Source organism: Emydura macquarii, unplaced genomic scaffold, assembly GCF_026122565.2.
Source record: "Emydura macquarii macquarii isolate MOO-44397 ecotype Brisbane River unplaced genomic scaffold, CSIRO-AGI_Emac_v2 contig_3322, whole genome shotgun sequence".
NCBI classification, from domain to species: domain Eukaryota; kingdom Metazoa; phylum Chordata; order Testudines; family Chelidae; genus Emydura; species Emydura macquarii.
The window spans coordinates 725,815-749,655 of NW_027133459.1; the positions used below are offsets into that span (position 1 = coordinate 725,815).

The 23,841-nt window shown below is 66.6% G+C and overlaps 3 protein-coding genes across 4 annotated transcripts; 1 reads left to right on the forward strand and 2 right to left on the reverse strand.

The window, feature by feature from the left end:
* Positions 1-125: 125 nt before the first annotated feature.
* NOP9 (NOP9 nucleolar protein) lies at positions 126-4,698 on the forward strand. The gene is made up of 10 exons (XM_067533075.1): positions 126-429; positions 877-1,284; positions 1,603-1,722; positions 1,827-1,968; positions 2,566-2,755; positions 2,944-3,084; positions 3,174-3,302; positions 3,432-3,650; positions 3,741-3,846; positions 4,118-4,698. Exons 1-10 carry the CDS (start codon positions 255-257, stop codon positions 4,273-4,275), a joined length of 1,788 nt encoding a protein of 595 aa, XP_067389176.1. The 5' UTR covers positions 126-254; the 3' UTR covers positions 4,276-4,698.
* Positions 4,699-4,755: 57 nt separating this feature from the next.
* CIDEB (cell death inducing DFFA like effector b) lies at positions 4,756-7,527 on the reverse strand. Of its 2 annotated transcripts, XM_067533076.1 has the most exons (5): positions 7,407-7,527; positions 6,811-6,955; positions 6,128-6,277; positions 5,116-5,306; positions 4,756-5,023 (listed from the first exon to the last, which is right to left on the reverse strand). In XM_067533076.1, exons 1-5 carry the CDS (start codon positions 7,445-7,447, stop codon positions 4,885-4,887), a joined length of 666 nt encoding a protein of 221 aa, XP_067389177.1. In that variant the 5' UTR covers positions 7,448-7,527; the 3' UTR covers positions 4,756-4,884. The 2 variants fall into 2 exon arrangements, with proteins under 2 accessions (XP_067389177.1, XP_067389178.1); XM_067533077.1 differs by lacking the exon at positions 6,128-6,277.
* Positions 7,528-8,728: 1,201 nt separating this feature from the next.
* LOC137143400 (Fc receptor-like protein 5) lies at positions 8,729-20,165 on the reverse strand. The gene is made up of 17 exons (XM_067533155.1): positions 20,135-20,165; positions 19,147-19,203; positions 18,294-18,602; positions 17,540-17,836; positions 16,685-16,924; positions 15,789-16,124; positions 14,918-15,207; positions 14,071-14,407; positions 12,927-13,223; positions 12,026-12,604; positions 11,540-11,869; positions 11,133-11,234; positions 10,552-10,570; positions 10,194-10,241; positions 9,733-9,761; positions 9,254-9,429; positions 8,729-8,875 (listed from the first exon to the last, which is right to left on the reverse strand). Exons 1-17 carry the CDS (start codon positions 20,163-20,165, stop codon positions 8,729-8,731), a joined length of 3,624 nt encoding a protein of 1,207 aa, XP_067389256.1.
* Between the last annotated feature and the right edge of the window lie 3,676 nt (positions 20,166-23,841).

The following is a 23,841-nucleotide window of genomic DNA, read 5'->3' on the forward strand; positions in this document are numbered from 1 at the left end:
TACCATCCCGCTCCTTCCCCTGCAGGGAGCATAAAGAAGCGCCCGCCAAGCGGGATAGAGCGTCCCCATTCTTAAAGGGGCTTCGCTACTCTTAAAGGGGCAGGTTCGGAGTCAATGTTGGGGGGTCAAAAATGTGTCAACACTGGGGCGGGGCTCCAGGACGCCTGGGTTTTCTCCCTGCTGGGGGGCGGGGCCTGCGGGGAGATGGGGCGGGGCCGGGCGCGGGGCATGCCGGGTGAGGTCTGGCGCGGGGCATGCCGGGAGAGCGGCCGGGCATGGCGGACTCGGGGGCGGCCCGAGGCGGCGGCGAGGGGCGCGGGCGGCGGCGAAGAGGCGAGGCCGGGCCCCGGCTGGACCCCGCCGCCGCGGCCTATTTCCGCCGGGCCGCAGAGAGCCTCCGCGCCGGGCTGGGGCCGGACAGCGAGCGGCGTGAGCGGGGGCGGGGCTATGGGCTGTGGGCGGGGCGCTGGGTGCCGGGGGGCGGGGCAGTGGGCGGGCCGCTGGGGGGCGGGGTTATGGGCCGGGGGCGGGGCTGTGGAGGGGGTCACTAGGTGTTAGGGGGAGCTGTGGGGTGTCGGGGGGCGGGGCTGTGGGGTGCTGGGGGGCGGGGCTGCGGGGGGCGGGGCTGTGGGCGGGGCGCTGGGTGCGGGGGGCGGGGCTATGGGCGGGCCGCTGGGGGGCGGGGTTATGGGCCGGGGGGCGGGGCTGTGGAGGGGGTCACTAGGTGTTAGGGGGAGCTGTGGGGTGTCGGGGGGCGGGGCTGGGGGGTGCTGGGGGGCGGGGGGCGGGGCTGGGGGGGCGCCGGGTGGGGGGGCTGCCGCGGGGCGCTCGGCTCTGTACGTCTCTCACTCCCCCCCTCTCTCCGTCCCCCCCCAGGCGTGTTCATCACCAATGTGCTGGCGGAGGCGGAGGCGGGGGGCCGCACCCTGCCCCTGGCCCTGGACCCCGCGGGCTCCCTGCTGCTCCAGGCCCTGCTCCCCGAGGCCTCGCCCGCACAGCTGGCCCGGCTGCTGGCCCCCCTGCTGCCCGCCCTGCGCCAGGCCGCCGGCCACCCCTGCGGGGCCCACGTGCTGGAGGCCGCCCTGCTGCGGGTCCCCACCCTGCTGGCCGAGGGGGAGGCCGGGCCGCTGGAGGAGCTGGTGCTGCGCCTGGGGGGGGCCGTGAGGGAGGAGCTGGGGGCCTTCGCCGGAGACCCCCGCGCCAGCTTCGTGCTCAGGACCCTGCTGCAGGTGCTGGGGGGGGCCCGGGTCGGCTCCGACGCTTCCCGGGGGCTGCCGGGGGCCGGTGAGTATGGATGGGAACCGGGGAGGGGGCGGGGAGAGAGACTGAAGGGGCGGGACCAATTGCCATGGGGGAGGGGAGAAGGGACGGAGAGCCACGTGGTGCCTGGCGCTGTACGTGCTTTGGTGTTGGGGGAGGGGCTGTGTGGGGCGGGAAGGTAAGGAAGCCCCATGGCGAAAGGATGGGGATGAGGGTCCTGACCCAGGGGGGCGTGAGCAGAGTGGGGGGGGACTGGTCTTCTTGACCCCACCCTGTGACTGTCCAGCGGCGCTGAGTTCCGCAGGTTGACCCCACCCCCATCTCACTCTCTTGCTCCTCCAGGGCCCCCCGCCCCCCGCCGGAAAGGGGCTGCCAGCGAGGGGCCGGCGGAGTTCCCGGTCCCAGCCTCGTTCCTGGCCCTCCTGCGGGACCTCAGCGCTGCCCTCCAGGAGCACCTCGCAGGTGAGCTGATCCCCCCGCCCTGCCCCACGGCACCCCCCAGCTGGGAGAGGCCGGGGCTGGAGCAGCCCCCCAGCTCACTCTGCTCCCCCCCGTCTCCGCCCTAGAGTTCATCCCCCACAAGGTGGCCAGCCTCTGCCTGCAGGTGGCGCTGGAGGTCCTGCACCGCAAGCTGCCCGAGGCCTGCGCCGAGCTGTGCTGTGCCGTGATTGGCTACCTCAGCTCGCGGAACCCAGCTGCCGGCTGCAGGTGAGTCTCCCAAGGGCTCCCATTGGCTGTGGGGGGAGGTTTGGGGAGGCGCTGATTGGGTCGGGAGGTGGGGCTTGCTGGGCAGTGGCGGGGCTACGTCCTGATTGGCTGGACGGTGGGTTAGGGGAGAGGCGATTGGCTGCGGGTGGGGCCCACTCCGATTGGCCGTCGGGCAAGATGGCTGCATCCTGCTTGGCTGGGTGGGCTGTGATTGGCTGCTGGGTCTGGGCAGACCCACTGTGTTATGATCGGCTGAGGTGTGGCAAGCTCTTTTCTGATCGTCCAGGAGCAGGTTGTGATTGGCTGCCGGGGGGGGGGGGGGGGGAACGGGGCAGGGTGGCTGCTTTCTCATTGGTCAGAAGAAGCTGTGCTGGGTTGTGAATGACTGGAAGCCGGCTGGGTGTTTTGATTGGCCGGGAGGAGGACACATGGGCTGTGATTGGCTGGGTGACTTGGTTCTCACTGGTGCGTGTGCCCAGCTGGGCTGTGATTGGCTGTGGGATGGGTGAGCGGTACGATGGGTGGGGTGCGTTCCCATTGGGCCAGGCCGGGGCCGTCCGATTGGCTGATCTCCCCCTCCCCCATTGCTCCCCACAGCCCCCTGCTGGTCTTCCTGAAGGACCCCACGTGCAGCCGGGTGCTGGACAAGGTGCTGGAGGTGTCGGAGCCGCCGGCCCTGCGGGCCCTCTACCGCCAGCACTTCCGGGGCCAGCTGCAGGCCCTGGCGGGCCACCGGGTGGCCAACTTCACCCTCCAGCGCCTCATCGGGGCCGCGCCCCCCAAGCTGGTCAGTCGCCGGGCGGGGCCGGAGGGGCAGCGGTGGTGGGGAAACTGAGGCACAGACGGGGGGGATCTGAAGGCAGCAGGGGAGGGCATGGGCAGGATGGGGGGGGTCTCCGGGAGGGAGCTTGGGGAGGGGGGAGGAGCCTGTGGGGGTTTGCCACGCCCCTTCATGTCCCCTTTGTTCCCTCCCAGCTGGGGAAGGTGCTGGCCGAGCTGGGCCCGGGGCTGGAGGAAGTGCTGGCCCAGGGGCACCCGGGCGTGGCCACGGCCCTGCTGGGAGCCTGCCGGCGGCACGGGGCCAGCCAGCAGGAGGCGCTGCAGCTGCTCATGGAGGTGAGTGGCCCCCCCCCATCAGTCCCCCTCCTTCTCCCCTCCCCCCCTCTCCTGGCTCTCACCTCTGGCTCCCCCCTTCCTGCCCACAGGCCTTCCACTGCTGGGAGCCCCCCGGCCGGCAGCTGGCCTGCGCCCCCCTCTTCGCCTCGCTGCTGCCCTACGAGGCCTACTACGGCCCGGGGGAGGGGCAGGAGGCACAGCGCCCCCCGGAAGAACAGGTGAGTGTGGGGGGGTAGGGGGCAGCTGGGCTGGACGGAACTGGGCTGGGGGGCAGGGGACAGGGCAGAGATCAAAGGGCGGGGCCCCCCACCCCGGCCCCTCACCCCTCCCCTTCTTGTCTCCCTCAGCCCGCCCTGGCCTCGGTTTCTCTCCACGGCTCCCTGCTGCTCCAGCACCTGCTGCACTTCGCCGACCCCTCCCCCGTGCTGCGCAGCCTGGCTGCCCTCCCCCCCCACGATCTGGTCACCCTGGCCTGCACCCCGGCCGGCAGCCACGTCTACGACGCCCTCCTGGCCAGCCCCTCCGTGCCCCGCAAGCCCCGGCGTAAGCTGCTGCGCCGGCTGCAGGTGAGTGCTGGGCCGGGGGGCACTGCGCTAGGGAAGCTTGCAGCGCCTGGGGGACGTGTCTGATTCCCTCCCCCACCCTTTTGCTTTCAGGGTCACTACGTGTCTCTGGCTTGCGACAAACACGGGAGCCGGGTTTTGGACTCCATCTGGAGCCGGGCCACCCTGCCAGCCAAGAGAGAGATTGCCCAGGAGCTAGGTGAGCGCCTCCTTCCCCTCCCATCCCCCCGAGCTGGGTATGAACCCCTGCGTCCTGGCCGAATCCCGGTTCAGGCCAGTCCGTCCTTAACCCCTGGACTGGGTACAAGATCCTCTTTTGCTTCCTGTCCTAAACTGGGCCATTCCTGTGTGCTGTTAAAAGCACCCACGCCCCGCCCCAGAGGTGGCTGCATCTCCAGGCCGGGCGAGGGCGGGCCTGGGTCCACCCCAGAGGTGGCTACATCTCACCCCAATCCGTGTGCTTCCCCCAGCCGAGCAGGAGCAGCAGCTGCGTGACGACCCCTTTGGGCACCACCTGGTGCGCAACTTCGCCCTGACCCATTTCTTGAAGCGCCGGCGGGACTGGGACCGGCACCAAGAGGCGGAGAGCAAACGCAGGGAGCTGTTCGCCGAGATTCTGGAGGACTGAATGCTGGGGGGCAGCGTTGGGATTGCTGAGCCCTTCCTGGGACTGGGAGAGACTCTCCTTCTGACCATAGAGCTCCTGGAGCACTGAATAGAGAGACTGTGGAGTACTGAATGCCAGAAGGGCTGCAGTGGAGTTTTTATGCTTCTGTTGGCATCTAACCATAGAGATCTCGGAGGGTTGAATACCGGAAGGGGTGCTGGGGTCAGGGTTTCTGTGCCCCTATTGGATCCTAACCATAGAGATCTTGGAGGACCAACAACAGGGGGTCCTTATCACTACCTCTTGTCTGCTCTGAACCATAGAGACCCTGGAGGACTCTCCCCCCTACCAGGGGCCGCTCTGGACTCTCTTTCTCCTTGTCTGCTCTCAACTGTGCAGAGCTTGTTCCGATCCCGGTTTTCTATAAAGGTTTCTAGTTCTCTACGTGCTCTGCTGTGTGTTGGGGGGCAGTTAGCCCCTGGGGGGCTCAGCTGCCCCCACCAGCCCCATTCACTGCCCCCTCTTGTGGATCGGAAAGGGAGAGGGTCCGGAAATGGTCTTAAATAGCCGTTTTATTGGGTGCGCTGGATTCAGTGGGGGTGGGACAGGGAGGGGGCGGGCCCCACGGCCTCAGTCTTCATAGGGGCTGAGCCGGGCCCGCTGGTTCCAGCTCTCCGCCCCCTCCAGGAGGCGCCGGATGTACGTGGAGGCTCTCAGCAGCACCTGCCCCATTCCTTGCATCAGGGCTGAGGCCACTTTCAGCACCTCCCTGTGGGCGGAGAAACGGGGTGAGAGGTGGGGTGACGCGTGGGGGGGGGCGCTGGTTGTTGAGGGGGGATGTGAGGAGAGGGGCTCACCCACCTCAGCACCTTCTTGGGGCCCAGGCAGGTGAAGTCGCAGCTGAGCGAGTAGAGGCCGTAGAATGTGGCTTTGACGCTCAGGCTGCCGAAGAGGTCCCGGGGCCCCAGCTTGTAGACGTCGAAGGTGAAGCGGGCAATGTCCTGCCCCTTGCGCGGCCTCTCCCGGCTCCGTCCGTAGGCGCCAGCCCCTCCCTGTGGCACAGCGGGGTCAGGGGGAGAACGGACCCCCCCCCTCCCCGCCTCGGCTGCCTGCGCTGTGGGGCCTGGCAGGGTGGGGATAGTGATGTAGGCGCCCTCGGGGTCCGGCCATCCCAGGAGCCCCACCCCTTAGGGCTAGTGACATCACCCCTTGGCCCCACCCCTTAGGCTAGTGATGTCATCCCCCCAGCTCTGGCCACACCCTTAGGGCTGGTGATGTCCCCCTCCCGCAAGCTCCCCCCCTTAGGGGGTAGTTATGTCACCACCTTCTCCAGATGTGGCCCTGCCCTCTAAGGGTAGTGATGTCAGAGTCCCGCCCCTCAGATCTAGCAATGCTTCTTCACTCCCACACCCAGGTCCACTCTCTTCCCACAATCCCCCCCCCCTTTGTCCACCTCCCTGTGTGTGGGGGGGTCCCCCTTTCCATCCCATGGGAGATGGGGCACGCATCCCCCTTTGCTGCTCCCAGGGTGCTTTGGGGGGTGGGTGTGAGAAGTGGGGGGGCAGTTGGTAAATGGGGGGGGGGTCTCGTGGGGATTTTTGGGGCAGGGGTAAGGGGAGGTGGGTAAACTAGAGCTTTCCCCTGCAGGATGCATGGAGGGGGTAGCCTGGAGGGCCTCTCCCCTGTGGGGGAGGGGTGTCGGTGTATAGCGGGAGGTTGCTATGGGGTGCTGGGTGGGCATGTGGGGCTCCCTGTCAGGCTGAGGGGCAGAGGCCCTCCCCCGTGGAGTGCAGGGGCTGTGCTGGGGGTCCTCGGGGGGAGAATATGGGGGCGTCTCCCCTGCGGGAGTTGTCGGGGGCTGGGGGTCACTCACCCGTGGGGGGGCCCAGCTCTGGCTGGGGCCCAGCAGCATGAGGGCCGTGTCGGGGGGCAGCGCCTGGAAAAAGGCCTCGCTCTCCACCGCCGTCCCGTCCTCCTCCAACACCAGCCCCGCCAGCCCCACCACCAGCAGCGCCTCCGTCGCCTGGGGGGCAGAGCGGTCAGGGGGGCAGGGAGCCAGACGGGGGGAGCTGTGGGGGGATGGGGCTAGTGGGGGGAGGGGAGGGCAGGGTTCCAGGGGGGTGTGGAGAGCAGGTTGGGACAGTGGGGGAAGGTGGGTGGGCAGCGGGAGCAGCTGGGGTGGTTGGGGGGAGCGGGGTGGGGGAATTGGGATAGTGGGGGGAGGGGAGGGAAGGGGTCCAGCGGGGGGGGGGAGCAGAGGAGGGTCCAGCAGGGTGGGGGTAGGGAAAAGGGAGCATGAGGGGGGCTGTTGGGGTGGGGGGAGCAGGGTGGAAGGGCAGGTGGGGTGGTTGGAGGGGGGTGGGGGGAGCCAGGGTAGAGGGGGGTCCGGTGCGGTGGAGGGAGCAGAGGGGAGGTCGGGAGGTTTTGGGGGGATGTGGCGGTATGGGGGGAGCAGATGGGGGTCCGGTGGGGTGGCAGTGGGAGGGGGGTCAGAGTGGGGGGGCAGAGGGGAGTTCGGGGGGTGGGGAGCAGAGAGGGAGGCTCGGGGGGGCTCACCTTGGCCAGCAGCTCCTGCAGGGTCCCGGCCATCAGCCCAGTGCGGCCCCCCCGCCGGTGGTCGCAGACGCGGAAGGGGCGCTGGGGGGGGGCGCTGGGGGCCAAGACCCGCCGGGTCAGCTCAGAACCGGCGCTGGCCACCGACCTGCGGGGGGAGGGGGTGAGTGAGGGGGTGGCCCATTGTCCTTGGAGGGCAATGGGGGTCCATTGTCCTTTGGGGGGAGAAAAGGGGGATGGGGCGGCCCATTGTCCTGTGGGGGGGAAATTGGGGGGTCCATTGTCCTGTGGGGGTGGTGCCATCCCCGGGGCAGGGGGACATGGGGTGGTAGAAACCATTCTCTAGGGCGGGGGTGCCTGGGGGTCAGGGGGTGTCCGGGGAAGGTGGGAGAAACCATTGCCTTGAGGGGGGGACCTTTCTCTTATGACGGGGGACCCAGGGGGGCGAGGTGGGGAGACACCAAGTCGGGGGGAGACGTCAGGGCGGGACGGCCCATTCCCAGGGGGTGGGGGGGAGTTGACACCCCCATCTCGTGTGGGAGGGGCCCTCCCCCACCCCAGCCCCCCACCCCGTTTTGGGGGGGTCTGAGCCCACTCACTGCAGCAGGGCGGTGGGGGCGAGGGCGCTGACGTAGTCCATGGTGTTAGTGGGTGCGGGGAGGTGTTGGTCTGTCTGTTTGTCTGTCCGTCCTGCGATGGGCTCCCCCGTCCGTCAGCCCGCCAGCCAGCCCGGACTCTGGACTCTCCAGCTCAGAGGCGGGGGAGGGAACGGGTGGGGGGAGGGAGGGTGACACATGGCGGGGGAGGGGCGGGGGGCAAACTCCAAGGTCCCCCGGGGCAGGGTGGGAGGGGGGATATGGGGACAGGACGTGATGTCACGGGCGCCAGTGACCCCTTTAGTCTGTAGAGGGGAAACTGAGGCACAGCTGGGGGTGGACTAGAGGCTCCCTCCCCTGCTCTAACCACTAGACACCACTCCCCTCCCAGAGACAGGGATTAAACCCAGGAGTCCTGGCCCCCACCCCCCGACCCCTGTGCTATGGGGTGCAAACAGAGGGCTCTGACCCCGCGTCCCTCCTGTCCGGCACAGACTGGGGGGTGCCCCCAACCCTGCCCCCTGCTGGCCCCCCCACCATCCTTCATTGAGCCATGGCAGGAGCCCGAGTTCATTGCAAAGACGCTTTTATTGGTGGCCCCTTCCCCCCCCCCAGGCCAGCGCCAGCTGGACCCGAACCATCGCTGCATCTCCGGCTCCGTCCCCGCCAGGAGAGAAGAGGGCCAAAAATGCTGAGGGGGCTGAAGGGAGGGATGGGGGGCTAGAAAATCAGGCCGGGTGCAGAGCCAGTGGCTACAGGCAGGTTAGTGAGCCTGGCCCCAACACACGGGAGCTGGGGGTCACCGCACGGACTGAGGGGGCAGCAGGGTTAGGAGAAGCCAAAGGCCATCTTTCTTCAGCCCCCGCGCTCAGTGATCTGTGGAACTCCTTGCTGGGGGATGCTGCAATGGCCGGGACTGTAACAGGATCCAAAACGGGGGGAGGGCCGGGGCCATTGTGGGCTAGTAGCCAGGACGGGTGGGGGTGGCCGGGTGCCAGGAGGGATCCCTCGATGCTTGCCTGGTTCTGTTCTTCCTTCTGCAGTGCCTGGCCTCGGCTGCTGTTGGCAGACAGGGCGTGGGGCTGGATGGACCCTGGGGCTGAGCCCTGTGGGCTGGAAACCCCTGCCCCCAGGAAAGGCGGGGGGGTGGGCGGAGATAGGACTGGGCCTGGTTATGCCCCTCAGCTGGGGAGAGAACCCAGGAGTCCTGGCGCCCTGCTCCCCCCCCTCCACTCTAACCACTAGACCCCACTGCCCTCCCCGAGCTGGGGAGAGAACCCAGGAGTCCTGGCTCCCAGCTGTGGCCGGAGGCGTGTGGGGAAGAGTCACTGTGGCGCCCCCTGGCAGCAGGGGTCAGGGTTGGGGGGCGCCATGGGGGTGCTGTACACGGGCTCCGGGGCGGCCGAGGACCCTTGGCCCTGGCGGAAGGTGGAGCTGGAGAAGGTGAGCAGCGTGTACATTGGGTCGATGTCCTGGAAGGGGGAGAGAAGAGGGATCTGTCATGGCACCGTGGGGCGGGCAGGAGGGTGGGATGTAGGGCAGGGGTGAGGTGCACTGGGTAGGGAGCCGGGGAGTGGGGGTGGAGTACAGGGGGGGTGGGGCAGGAAGTGGGCTGGGGGGCTGGGCAGAGGGCACCGTGGGGTGAGCAGTGGGGCAGGGTGGGTGGTGAGTGGGGTGGAGCACTGTGAGGTGGGGAGGCGGGGAGTGGGGTGGGGGTCAGTGGCTGGCCAGGGTCACCATGGGGTAAGCAATGGGGCAGGGTGGGCAGGGAGTGGGGTGGGGCAGAGCAGGAAGTGGGGTGGGAGGGCTGGGCAGGGGGCACCGTGGGGCAGGGTGGGGGGGGAACTCACCGGGAATTCAAACTCAGCTCCAGAGTCTGCGTCTTCATCCCCCTTCTGGCACTTAGGGGGCGCTGCCCCCCCAGCCGCTCTCCCAGGCCTGGGCACCTCTGTGGGGAACTTGGGGAGCAGCCCCCAGTCCTGGGGGGCCCCATGGAGCCAGCCTCCTTGGGTCTTCTGCTGGAGAGCTAACCGCAAGGGCAGGAGGTCAGATGGGCTCCCCCGGCCCCCCATATTGGACCCATCTCCCCCTCTCCTCCCCTGCCCCCGTCTCCCCTCGCCCCATATCTGCCCCCCAGCTCTCCCCAAGGATGTGACTCAAATTTGCTCTCCCCGGGGTGAAGTTCTCCCAAATCACCCCTAGGTGGCCACATCACGCCCCACTGAAGCCGGGGCATGGCAGGCAGAAACCGCTCTCTTAAAGGGGAGGCTGGGACCAGGCCGGGGGGGGACAGGGTTGCCCCCTGGGGGGCGGGGCTGTCGTTACTCACCTATATTGACCCCCGAGATGTCGGCCGACCTGCGAAGGCAGAAGCAGTGGGTCAATGGGGGGCGGGCCCTGCAGGGGGCATGTCTCCAATGTGACCCCCCCCCCCACTGCTGCAAAGGATTCTGGGTGGCCACTTTCCTCCTCCCCCTCCCTTCTGTCAGCCCTTCGTCCTCTCTTCATCCTCCTCTCCCCATCATTCCACCCCCTGAATGATCCCTGAGTGCCCCCCCCCCCCGTGTCCCTGCTGAGATCTAGCCAACACCCCACAGGGACCCCAGCTCCCCACCCGCAGACATCCCTTCACCCCATCTTTTTTTCGTATGGGCCCCACAACCTCCCCCCCCCGGTCGCTGGAGCACGGTGCCCAGATGCCTCCCCCCACGCCACTAGAGGGGGTGAGCGAGCCAGGCTGGCAGGGAGGGGGGCGGGGCCAGGGAGGCCAGACTCCGCCCCCTGACCTACTGTCTCATGATCCGTGACCGGCGCAGGTCCCTGCTCTTCCAGTAGGACCTGGAGGAGAAGTGGGGGGCGGGGAAGTGGATCAATATGGGGCTCGGCCTGGGGTGGTGGTGGCTGCAATTCCCAATGTCGCCACCAGGGGGGTAGAAAGAGGGGGGCAGTGGGATAGAATTGGGGGGTGGAATCTGGGAATTTTGCCCTACGGGCAGGAGGATGGGCGGCAGGGGGAAGGGGGGGGAGCCCGGACTCCTGGGTTCTATCCCCAGGGATCTGCTGGAATAGATTTGCCCCACCAGGGACCAAACGGTCTCCCCCAGCCCCACGGAAGGGCCCCGAGACCCCCCCCCCCCCGATCACTTACGTGGAAAGCCGGCGGCCAGCTGGGGAAGGAAAGAGAGGGAGATGAAGGCGAGGTGCCATGGAGCCTCCCCCGCCGGGAGCTGCAGTGTCCCCGGGGGAGTCGGGGTGGGAGGGGGCACCGTGTCATCCCAGACGCCTGGGTCCCATTCCCCATCCCAGTTTCCCTGCCCTGGGGCATGTGGGGGGGGGACACCCCAAGGGGTGAATTATCTGTGCTGCTGCCCGGGTCCCCTTCCCCCATCCTGCCCCCCTGAAGATGGCTGGGTCCCAGCTTGGATGCTGCTCGTCCCCGCCCAGCCAAATCACCCAGCATCCTTTGCACCAGGGTCATGCTCTTGCAACCCACCCACAATCCATTGCAGGAAGTCCCTAGTGGCAAAAGTTACCCACAGTCCTTTGCAGCGGAGTCCTGAGGTGCCCAACTACCCATGATCCTTTGCATGGCAGACTTTCCCTAGCCAATTACCCACAGTCCTTTGCACTGGAGATCTAAGGGACCCAACTACCCATGATCCTTTGCAGCCCCCTAGGTGTGAATGCTGCCGTCCCGGATGCCTGGGTCCCATTCCCCGCCCCACGCACCTGACTTCTTTTTCCTGCAGAGGCAGACCAGCAGCAGCAGCAGAGCCAGTGCCCAGGCCGCGCCGCCGCACCCAGCTACCAGGGGGATGGGCAGCGCCCAGGCTGGAAAAAGGAGGGGGTGAGTTAACAGCCGGGAACAGGGGCGGGAGGGCAGCGTCTGGGGCCCCACTAACTCCCCCCGCCCCCATCCAGGACAGGGGACAATCTGGGCCTTCCCCTTTAAGCAGGGATTTTCTGCCTGCCAGATAGTTTTGGGACCCCCCGGAGTGTAAATGCTGCCACCTGGTGTCAGCCTCCGGTATTGCACCCGTGGGGAGCACGTGTCTCTCTTGGCTCCAGGGTCTCTCCCGTGGGGCGGCTGGGGCTGGGGTGCCGGGGTTATTGCGGGGTGTGCTCAGAGGCCTCACCTGTCACGGTGACGTTCACGGCCTGGCTGCTGGGTGACGGGATCCACCTCCCGGCCACGTTCTCCTCGTACGCGCAGGTGAATTCCCCGGCGCTGTCGGGACCGGCCCGCGGGAACCTGAGCACTGAGCTGTCTCTCGCACTGGTGCCGGGCTCCGTGGTGCTGATCTCAGACCCTGCGGCCCCGGGGACCATCTCGGTTCCGTTCCTGTAGAAATGAAACCTCCGCTCGGCGGCATCCCCGGGGGCTTTGCAGGTGATGTTCAGGGGGAGCCCTTCGCTCACCGCTCCAGTCGGGGGATCCACACTCAGCTCCGGCTGGGGAGGGGGATCTGAGGGGGCAGCAGAGGGGGGGTCATCAGGGGAAGCAGAGTGCTGTGGGGTGAGGAAGGAGTGGCTATACCGTATAATGGGCACTAGGGGGCAGCAGAGGGTGGGGGCAGGGAAGGGGGGCTGTTCTGCACAATGGGCGCTGGGGGGGTCCATACCAATGACACCCAGTGGCATCGGCCGGCTGGGGGGTGATGGGAGGCGTCGCCCCCGGAGCGCCACGCTGTACCCACAGCTGTAGTTCCCACTGTCGCTGGGGGAGACGTTCAGGGCGACCGGGGGCCCAGACTTCTCCAGCAGGGGGTGCCCGTCTTTGAGCAGCGTGTGGGCCTGGGCGAGGTGGGGCCCCGGGGGGATGAGGCACTCGACCGTCACCGTCTCGCCCGTCACGTAGAGCGGCTGGGGGGGGCTGAGCCGCAGGGCCGGGGGGGCCGGCGCCGGGAAGACAGCCAGGGAGATGGCGTCGCTGGCATCGGAGGGGATCGGGCGCCCCTGGATCAGCTGCGTGTAGACGCAGGAGTAGGACAGGGTGACGTTCCCGCTGCCGCTGGTGGGAAGATCCGTCTGCCAGGACGATGCGTTTCCCGGCCGGGGTCCGAGGGGCTCCCCGGTCCCATAAAACTCGTACTGCGCGGGGGAGGCACCCGGGGGCGCCGAGCAGAGAATTTCCACCCTCTCCCCAGACACGTAGGCCGGATAATCCGGAGACACGGACACCGAGGGGCTCCCGGGACGATCTGGGGGGAAACGAGCGTTTGTCTCGGCCTCCCTCTGCAGAGGGTCTCCCTGTGCCCCGGGGGGAGCTGCAGAGGGTCGGCTCTTTGCCCCCCCGACACTCCTGCCAGCGGCTGGTCCAGGGCGTCCCGCCCCCGATGTGCAAAACTTTCTCCTCCTTGCCCACCTCCAGCAAGCCCCATCCCTGTTCCTGTGCCCCCTTTGGCTCCTCCGCGGCTGCCCTTCCCCCCAGCCCTTGCCCGCTATGGGGCTCAGTGGGGGGATTGTTCCCACAGCCACTCCAGGGCACAGGGCTCGGGGTGCCGGAGACGCGACCGGGCTCACCCGTCACAGGCATGGAGACGGGCCGGCTCTGCTCAGATGACACCTCCCGTCCAGAGCGCAGGGTCCAGTACGTGCAGACGTATGGCCCGGCCGGCCCCACGGCGACCCTGAGCTCCAGCCGGGCGCCCCCCGTCGGCTCTGGGACCCTGTCAAGCTCCAGCTGCCCTCGCTGCCCCTGGAATCTGTATCCAGCTGCCTCCTGCCCCCGGGGAGCCTGGCACTGGAGGGTCACCCGCTCCCCCAGGACATACATGGGGTGCCAGGGAGCCAGCATCAGCCGGGGGGCGGGGGGCGGCTCTGGGGTGGAGGGAGAGGAAGAGAAACGACTGAGACTGACACCCCAGCTCATTAGCCAGTGAGCCCAGAGACGGGGACCCGCCCCCCCAGTGCGTCTGGGCCCCCAACCTCCTCCCCCATTTTCCCCATTCACCCTGCAGCCCAGCTGCCCTGGGGGGCCAGCGCAGAAGGGAGTCTGTGCCCATGTCTGGTGCCACCGGCCGTGGGGTAGGGTGTAGGAGCAGGTGGGTCCAGACCCCTGGGTCGCCTCCCATAGCCCCTGCCCCACGTCTGCACATTGTGCTTCATTGGCACCTCCTGCTGGTTGGCTCTGGGGGCTGTCATGGGGCAGCCAGGGGAGGCTGGGGAGTGGTGGGGTCAGAGGGGCACAGGGCGGGGGTCCCATGTGGGTCCGGGAGCTGGGAGATCTCGGAGTTGTCCTTGGGCTTGGATCATTCCCACAGGGCCAGGCCTGTCCTCAGACTGGGTCCCCCATCCCAGGCGTGTCCCACCAGCCCTGCTCAGCCCCTCACGCCTGCTGGGATCCCTCCTACGGAGGCTGGGCCCGGCTCAGAGCCTGAGATCTGGGGTGAGACCCCCATGGGCAGGACCCGGCACTTCACAGGTTAAATCCCCACCCCCCATTTCCATCCCTCCCTGCTTCTGTCGAGCGTCCGGATCTTTGTCCCCACGCAGGGCGAGGAGGGACAAGGGGGCAGGGGCCTGGCTGGGGGGTCTCTGGCGTTACAACCCCACCACACATCCTGGGACACCAGCCACGGCCTGCAGGAAGCTGAGTGGGGGAGATCAGGAGGGGGGATCCGGACACCTCCCGCGCTCCCCGCCAGCACCTGCAGGACAGCCTCACCCGTCACGGGTACAGCGATGGGACGGCTCCGCCCGGAGGGGATCTCTCGCCCGGATACCCTGCTCCAGTACCGGCAGGCGTACGGCCCCTCGTCCCCCATCGCAGCCTGGATCTCCAGCCGGGGTCCCCCCCGGCTCGGCAGCAGCTCCTCAGCGCCCTGCTCTGGCCGTGCCGTGTTGAATCCGTAGCCCGTCAGGTTCTCGGCCCCGGGAGCTGAGCAGCTGAGGTGAACCCATTCCCCTGGGAGATACACGGCGTGCGGGGGGTCCAGAGAGAGCGTGGGGGCCGGTGGGGGGGCTGGAAGAGAGACAACAGGGTCAGTGCTGGAGGGAGACCCCTGGAGTGGGGAGAGGGAGACCCAGTGACTGGATAATCCAGGGCACTGGAGCAGACAAAGGTCTAACGCGCCAACGGCTGGAAGCTGGAATTGCACGAATTCAGGTGCAGGTTTTTAATGAGGGGGGGATTAACCGTCACTGGCCATGTTTCAATCCAGCCAAGCAGGTTCCCTAAAACATCTGAGACGCCCGGCCCGGGGTCCCCTTCCCGGCCCGTAAAACACCCCATGGGGCAGCACATGCTCCTGACACCCCAGTGGGGACAGAACCTGACTCCTGCCGAGGGGCTGCTGCAACAGTGGGACAGGATTGCCGGCTGCCCTGAGGTGAGGGGGCCGCCAGACCATGCATATGGGGGGCAGAGGGGCCAGGAGAACGGGTGGCAGGATGGGGGTGAGGTTTGCAGGCACCAGAAGGATCCATGACTGGGGATGTGGGGAAAGTCCGCAGAGAGATGACACCCCCCATATCACACTGCATCCCCCAAGGCCAGGGGCCTCACCTCGCACTGATAGAGACTTCGGCCGGCTTCCCATGGATAGAATCTCTCGCCCAGATTGCAGGGTCCAGTACGCGCAGGTGTAGGGCTCAGCGTTCCCCATCTCGGCCACGATCTCTGGCCGGGCGCCCCCATCCGGGGCGGGGAGCTCCTTCACGATACTCCCCTCCTGGCCCTGGTAGAACCTGTATCCCTGCAGCCTCTCACCCTCCGGCGCCGAGCACCTGAGTGTCACACGCTCCCCTGGGAGATAGAACGGCTCTGGGGGGTGCAGGGAGAGCGTGGGGGCTGCCGGGTGGGCTGGAAGAGAGGCAGCGGGGTCAGCATAGGAAAAAGAACCTCTGGATACGGGCAGGGAGACCCAGAGACTGGATAATCCAGGGCACTGGAGCAGACAAAGGTCTAATGCCCCAATTGCTGGAAGCTGGAACTGGACGAATTCAGGTGCATGTTTTTAATGGGGGGGGGGCGATTAATGAGCAGTACAATTGATGGAGGGGTGTGTGGGGGGGTATCTCCATCACTGGCCCTGTGTCAATGCAGCCGGGTGGGTTCCCCAGCAGATCTGTATCTCCCAACCCAGGGCCCCCACCCCAGCCTTGAAACACCCCACGGGGCAGCTCATGCTCCTGACACCCCAATGGGGCAGAAACTGGCTCCTGCCTGGCCACTGCTGCAACGCAGTGGGGCAGGATTGCCGGCTGCCCTGGGCAAGGGGGCATCTGGACACACACATGTGGGGCGGGGGGCAGGCGGACGGGTGGCTGGACGGAGGGTGGTTTGCAGGCACTGGGAGGATCCAGGGCTGGGCATGTGGGGGGAGACCCCAGAGAGCTGACACCCCCCATATCACACTGCACCCCCGGGACAAGGGGCCTCACCTCGCACTGATAGAGACACCGGCCGGCTTCTCTCGGATGGGATCTCTCGCCCGGATTGCAGGGTCCAGTACACACAGGTGTAGGGCCCAGCGTTCCCCATCTCGGCCACGATCTCCTGCTGGGCGCCCCCATCCGGGGCTGGGAGCTCCTCTAAGATACGCCCCTCCTGGCCCCGGTAGAACCTGTATCCCTGCAGCATCTCACCCGCCGGTGCTGAGCACCTGAGTGTCACATGCTCCCCTGGGAGATAGAATGGCTCTGGGGGGTGCAGGGAGAGCGTGGGGGCCGCTGGATGGGCTGGAAGAGATGCAGCGGGGTCAGTGCAGGGGAAAGACCCTCTGGATACGGGCAGGGAGACCCAGAGACTGGATAATCCATGTCACTGGAGCAGACAATGGTCTGACCTGCCTGGTATGTTTGGATCCTAATGTGCCAACAGCTGGAAGCTGGAACTGGACGAATTCAGGTGCAGGTTTTTAATAGGGTATGGATTAACCAGCAGGACAATTGATGGAGGGGTGTGGGGGGGGTATCTCCATCACTGGCCCTGTGTCAATGCAGCCGGGTGGGTTCCCCAGCAGATGTGTATCTCCCAACCCAGGCCCCCATCCCAGCCTTGAAATGCCCACGGGGCAGCACATGCTCCTGACACCCCAATGGGGCAGAAACTGGTTCCTGCCTGGCTGCTGCTGCAACACAGTGGGGCAGGATTGCCGGCTGCCCCAGGCAAGGGGGCATCTGGACACACACATGTGGGGGGGAGCCAGGCAGACGGGTGGCTGGACGGAGGGTGGTTTGCAGACATTGGGAGGGTCCAGGGCTGGGGATGTGGGGAGAGACCCCAGAGAGCTGACACCCCCATATCACACTGTATCCCCCGGGGCTAGGGGCCTCACCTTGCACTGATAGAGACACCGGCTGGCTTCTCTCGGATGGGATCTGTCGCCCGGATTGCAGGGTCCAGTACACACAGGTGTAGGGTCCAGCGTTCCCCATCTCGGCCACGATCTCCAGCCGGGCGCCCCCATCCGGGGCAGGGAGCTCCTCCAAGATAGGCCCCTCCTGGCCCCAGTAGAACCTGTATCCCTGCAGCCTCTCACCCCCCGGCGCCGAGCAATTGAGTGTCACACGCTCCCCTGGGAGATAGAACGGCTCTGGGGGGTGCAGGGAGAGTGTGGGAGCCGCTGGGGGGGCTGGAATGGGGGAGAAGAGATGGAGGGAAGGGGAAATGGGAGGGAGCTTGGATTGAGACATGCCCAGCCAAGGAGCAAAGGATCGCCAAGAGGGGGGGAGCTGCCCCCACCCATGGTGAGTTTGCCCCCCTCCACTGCCGATACCTCCAACAGGCCGTCTCTGAACCCCCTTAACACCCAGCCCCCCTTGCACCCACTGACACCAGCACTCAGTTGCTCCATGTGCGGGGCAGGAACCCACTAGCCGTGCTGGGGGGCACCAGGAGGCAGCGTTGTGGGGCTGGCAGAGAGGAACAGCAGGTAGGAGCTGAAAGCTGAACTCCAAGGATCAGGGGAAAGTGAATTGGGGTGGGGGGAACCTCGGACCCTGGGCACCATCGGGGCAGGCTGTGGGGCCCAGGCCTTCCACCTACGGGCAACACCTTCTGGAATGATCACAGGATGTCATCATGATCTGGATCAGCTGAGTTGACCCCGTGTTTCCCTGACCCTGGATCGGCCCCACCAGCGGGAAGGTAACAAACCAGATATTTTTCTGCCTCGGCCAGGGAGACTCACCCAGCACCGTGACATAGGCCTTGTTACTCTCCCTGGACAGGACCTCCTTCCCCGACACACTTCTCCAGTAGTGGCAGGTGTAGGGCCCCTCTGCCCCCACCACAGCCCTTAGCTCCAGCCGGGCTGCCCCGCTGGGAGATGGGAGCTCCTTGGGGAGCCGGTCCCTTCTTTCCCTGTAGAATCTGTAGCCCGTCACCTCCTCGCCAGCGGGAGCGGAGCAGCTGAGCTGAATCTGCTCCCCTTGGTAATACACAGGGTTTGGGGAGCCCAGAGAGAGTGTGGGGGCCGCTGGGGGGTCTGGAACAGAGGCAGAGGGGGACACATCTGTGGGGGAGGGGAAAAGGAGGAAGGGGCTGGTGAGACCCTGAAAACAATGATAAAATCAGACGACAACCCCCTGTCCGGTCACTCCCCCAGTCTGGGAAACAGCACACGGCAGATAACCCACGCAACGCAACATAATTCACCAGGCCGCTATCCTGCCGGTGCAGTACCGCCTGCCGCCACTGGGGGGGCACGGTGAATCTGGGGTTGCAGTACCGACTGAAACCACTGCGGGGCACAGTGGGTCTGGGGCTGCAGTACCGCCAGGTGCCACTAGGGGGCTGAAGAGGAATCGAGTGGATCCGTGAATTTTGGGGGAGGGAGGGTCTCATCTGCAGCCCAACCATTTCCCTAGGGCACCAGCTGGCGTTTGTGGCCACGAGAGAGACCCCCACCCTCCGCCCCACAAGCCACGGGAACGGGGCCTCACCCGTCACTTCGATGGAGATGGGGAGGCTCTCGGGGGACAGGCTTTCCTGGCCGCCCTGCTCCACCCAGTACCGGCAGGTGTAGGCGCCCGTGTGCTCCAGCCGCAGGCTGGGGATCTGGTAGCTGCGTGAGGTCTCAGGGGAGGCCCTGACATGCACGGGATCCGTGACATGGAAGAACCAGAAGCCCAGCCGGCCGGCCAGCAGCGGGGCTGTGCACGTCAGGGTGACGGTGTCGCCAACCTGGTACCGGGGACCCGGCGGGTGCAGCCGCAGAATTGGGTGTAAGGTTTTCCTTGGCCCGGAGCCCTCTGGGGAGAGAGGGGGAGGGGTTAGATCTGGGAGCACAGAGGGGACAGAGGGTTGGATCCGGGGGCACGGAGGGGGTGTGGGCGGCGGCTGGGGGGCAGATCCAGGGATGAACCAGGGGAACAAAGGAGTCGGGGGGTAGATCCGAGGGCACAGAGACGTCTGGACACACAGTGGGTCCAACGCAGATGCCCCAACCCGCCCAGTGGGATAGCCCCAGATCCCCACCCAGCCTCACGTCTCCCGGCCCCGTGCCCCAGCCCGCTGCCAGGGGATCCTTCCTCCCGGCTGCGCCTGGAAATCATGGCCCGGGAGCGGTGCCAGGTTCATCGGTGCCATCCCGGTGTCCGGTCTGTGCCGCGGCCGCAGCCTGCACCCTCGGGCACGGCTCCCCCCAGGCCAAGGGTCCCAGCCGTGCGCAGGACGGGGGCAGGAGACCCTCAGGGTCTGGCTGTGGGCAGCCACCCCAGGAGAGAGGAAAGGCCCCGTGCCCCCTTCCCTGCCCCGACCCAGCCCATCCCCCCCTTCCAACTCCCCTGCACAGACCAGGGGATGACTCGGGTCTCTCCGACGACGCCAGCCAGGGGAGGATCTGCAGCCAGGCTGTAAGAGGGGAGAGAACCGGGGGGTGAGCGCTATGGGGTGGGACGGGTGCTGGGGGGCAGGAGGGAGCGATGTGTGGCAAAGAACTCTGGGTACCAGATTTACAATCCACCCGATTGTGTTGTGGGGAGGAGAAGAAAGAAAGAAAGAAAGCGGGTCAGTGGGTCAGGAACCAGTCTTTGCTGGCCCCAGAGAAGGGTCAGCGGGTGGGGCTGGGACTGGACGTCAGGACACCTGGGCTCTGGTTCCCCTAGGGCTGGGCGTGGGGATGTTTCCGGTTTGACTCACTATCCGTGGGTCGCAGGCCGGGCTCCTGGCAGGCCACTGGGGATCTGGGGCTCCCAGGGCCCTGCAGATCTGGGGAAGCCCAGCCAGGCCAGGCCACCCCGCTGTCTGTCGGGGAGCCAGCCGGGCCTGGAGCTGGGGAGCCCTGTGGGCACAGCCGGGCATGGGGCAGGGCCCCCAGACCTGGTAGCTGTGGGGGTGAAACAGACACGATTCATGTCAGTTTCACTGTGTGTATTCGTGGGGGGGGGGGGGCTTTTCTCCATGGGGGTCTAGGCAAGAAAGTGCCTATCAAACAACACACCCAGGCGCTGAGCTGCAGTGCAATGGGGAAACTGAGGCGGGTCCTCCCCCAGCAGAGAATAGGGTGAGGCGGGGGTGAAGGGCAGGAGCCACAATCCGGCTGTGCGGAAGGGAATCTGCCAACAGCTGGAGACGGGCTCCAGTCCAGTTAATCCTCCGCGGAACCCAGGCGTCCGGGGGTGGGGAGAAGTGGGGGTGGAGGGAGAAAGTGTGAGAAAGAAGGAGGCAGGGGCTGGAGGAGAAGGAGGCAGGGGCTGTAGAAGGAGGCAGGGGCTGGAGAAGGGGGTAGGAGGAGGGGGAACGAGGCAGAGGTCCAGGGGCGGGAGGACGGGGAGTCACTCACCCAGCACAAGGAAAAGGCCAGTGGGCTCCATGCTGGGTTGAACGGGGCGAGGCTGGGAGCTGCATCCCCCGCGCCCGGCCCTGTCTCTCTGCTGACGGCTGCCTGGGTCGCTGCGGCCCGTCTCGGCGCTGCTACAGGAAGTGCTGCCCAAGGGAAGCAGACGGCGTCTTCGAGCAGCGCGGCCCACCACGGCCAAACCTCAGTCTCCCAGCATGCCTTGCAGCTCCCAGCCGCTCTGCAGGGCCCCGGGCTGACAACACCAGCTCTGAGCAGCAAGTGGGGTAGGGAGGGTCGGCGGGGTGGGGTGGGGGGATCCTGTTAAATTGAGTTTCCTGGAAATGCAGCTGGCTCTGGGGTGGGGTGGCTGGGGAACAGCCACACATAACACTGCAGAGGAAGGCTTGCTCGGCTCTCATATGCAGCCAGCTCTGGGGTGGAGTGGTTGGGAACAGACACACATAACACCATGCAGAACGGCTCAGCCAGCACCGAGATGCAGCCTGCTCTGGGGTGGGGCAGCTGTGTATCAGCCGCAGAGCGACGCTGCCTCGGGGACCCTCTTTCTAGGGTAACAGACAGTGCCCCTGAGTGCCACGCTGAGGCTTTGGGGTCAGCCCTGACTCCAAGGGGAAAGTGCCCCCTACGGAGTCCTCTGCCCCACTCCCTGCTGAGCCCCCTCCCAGCCCCCCAAAGGGCAGGTCCAGCCCCCTCTCCCCACTTCCTGCAGCGTTTCCTGGAGCAGCCATTTCGGTCCTGGCTGTAGAGGATGTGGTCGTGGCTGGAGCCGAGCCCTGGCCGAGCTCAGACCTGAGGCGCCGGCCCCACGGCTTATTTGGGGAAATGCTCAGTCCTCCCCCTCCCCTCACCCGGCACTGACCCGTCCTGACCCTAATGATCTAACGCCCTGTGTGTGTGTGTGGGGGGGTCCATGGCACCGGGGCTCTCAGAGGACCCGCTGTGGGGTGGTTTAATTTCTATTTTCTTGGGTCTCCACTTCGCCCCCCAAGGCACGTGGATGAAAAATTCCCGTGCCTGTGGCCCGGCTTCCTCTCTTGATTTGCTCATGCTGTGTATTCCCCCTTGCCCTGCTCTCTGCCTCAGTTTCCCCTTCTCGCAGCCGAGACTCTGAGGCCCCTGGGACAAGTTGCCAAAGGCTGATTCTCCAGCCGGGGTGGGGGGGCAATTTTAAATCAAGGTTGGGTTTCCCCACCACCGAAGACACTACCCCTTCGCCTGGCCCCTGGGTGTAAGGTGGGAGGAGATCCCAGCCCCCCATGGGAGGCAGGGGGAGCAGAGAGCATGGCGGGGGGCCGGAATGGGGGGCAGAGAGACGTCCCCATGGAGAGGAACAGGAAGGGGGTGCGAGACACCAACAGACATAAACCAGCCTTATCTGTCATCCTGCCGTGTCCCCTCCCGCCTGCCCAGCCTGAGAAATAGACCCCGCCCCTCCTCTCAGACCCCGCCTCATGAGGCCAAGCCCCGCCCCCTGACCCTGATAACACAGCCCTGGCTAGGATCTTTGGCCACACCCCTTCCCGATAGGCCCCGCCCCGGCCCTCAGGCCCCACCTTCTGTCTCCAGCTCTGATGGGAGTCCAGGCCCGGATGTCAGACCACGCCCCTTATGTCATGCTTCAGGCTCCGCCCCTTAATAACCAGCCACGCCCCCAATCTTAGGCCACGCCCCACATCTCTCTGACTCCCCTGCAATATCAGGTCACACCCTAGAGCTGGGGCATTGGGGCCAGCCCAGACTGGGAGGGGGCAGCATGACAGGCCACCTGGGCCCCCAAACAGACCCAGAGCCCCCCGTTCCTCGCGCCCACCAGCTCCCCAGCACAAGAAGCCCCGAGCCTGGCTTACCTGCTCCCCGTGGCGTGAGGTCAGTTCTCGGGGGATATGGGGGGCCGAGTTCTCAGTGGGGCCCCGGGCTCAGTTTCTGCGAGAGCCACATCCTTTCCGGCCAGGACAGGGACCGCCACGGCTGGCGCCCGGGCCTGAAACAGCAGCTCCAGGAAACGCTGCAGGAAGTGCGGAGGGGGTGGTGGGACTGAGACCCGCTCTGGCCTTCTGAGCGTGGGGGGTGGGGCCCTAGGCAGCGTCGCTCTGTGGCCGTTCCTCACCTGCCCTTCCTCCCCCACCCGAGCTGGCTGCAGCTCAGGGCCGGGTGAGCCATCCTATGTGGGGTTATGTGCGACTGTCCCCAAGCTGCCCCACCCCAGAGGTGGCTGAAAATCAGCATCAAGCGAGTTGTCCGGAGTGGTGTTATGTGCAGTGGTTCCCCAACAGCCCCACCCCAGAGCCAGCTGCATTTCCAGAATACAGAATGTAACAGGATCCCCCCCTCCAGACCCTCCCTACCCCACTTGCTGCTCAGAGCTGGTGTTGTCAGCCTGGGGCCCTGCAGAGCGGCTGGGAGCTGCAAGGCATGCTGGGAGACTGAGGTTTAGCCGTGGTGGGCTGCGGTGCTGGAAGCCGGCGTCTGCTTCCCTTGGGCAGCACTTCCTGTAGCAGCGCTGAGACGGGCCGTGGCGACCCAGGCAGCCGTCAGCAGAGAGACAGGGCCGGGCACGGGGGATGCAGCTCCCAGCCTCGCCCCGTTCAACCCAGCATGGAGCCAACTGGCCTTTTCCTTGTGCTGGGTGAGTGACTCCCCGTCCTCCCGCCCCTGGGCCCCTGCCTCGTTCCCCCTCCCCTGCCCCCTCCTCCAGCCCCTGCCTCCTTCTCCTCCAGCCCCTGCCTCCTTCTCTCTCACACTTTCTCCATCCACCCGCTCTCCCCACCCCCGGACGCCTGGGTTCCGTGGAGGATTAACCGGACTGGAGCCCGTGTCCAGCCATTAGCAGGTTCCCTTCCGCACAGCCGGATTCTGGCTCCCGGCCCCCATCCCCGCCTGGGTCCCCTTTTCCCAGGCTTTTCCCTGCTCCCCAGATGCAGCGGCTGTGCACCAGAGCTCTTTGGGGCGGGATGCTCCCTTCAGACTCCATCTCAGCCGGCTATTCTCCGCTGGGGAGGCCATGCCTCAGTTTCCCCATTGCACTGCAGCTGGGCACCTGGGTGTGTTGTTTGATAGAACTTGTCTGCCCAGACGCCCGCGGAGATCAGCCCCTCCCCCACGTGAATCGTGTCTGTTTCACTCCCACAGCTGTCAGGTCTGGGGGCCCTGCCCCATGCCCGGCTGTGCCCGAGGGGCTCCACAGCTCCAGGCCTGGCTGGTTCCCCGACACACAACAGGGTGGCCTGGCCTGGCTGGACTGCCCCAGATCTGCAGGGCCCTGGGAGCCCAGGATCCCCAGCGGCCTGCTAGGAGCCCAGCCTGTGACCCACAGAAAGTGGGTCAAACCAGAGCTGTCCCCATGCCCAGCCCTAGGGGGACCAGAGCCCAGGTGTCCTGACGTCCGGTCCCAGCCCCACCCGCCGACCCTTCTTTGGGGCCAGCCAGGACTGGTTCCCGACCAACTGACCTGCTTCCTTTCTTCTTCTTCCCACAACACAATGGGGTCGTTTGTAAATCTGGTACCCAGAGTTCTTTGCCCCACACCTCTCCCTTCTGCCCCCCAGCACCCGTCCCACCCCACAGCGCTCACCCCCCGGTTCTCTCCCCTCTTACAGCCTGGCTGCAGATCCTCCCCTGGCTGGCGTCGTCCGAGGGACCCGAGTCATCCCCTGGTCTGTGCAGGGAGTTGGAAGGGGGGGACGGGCTGG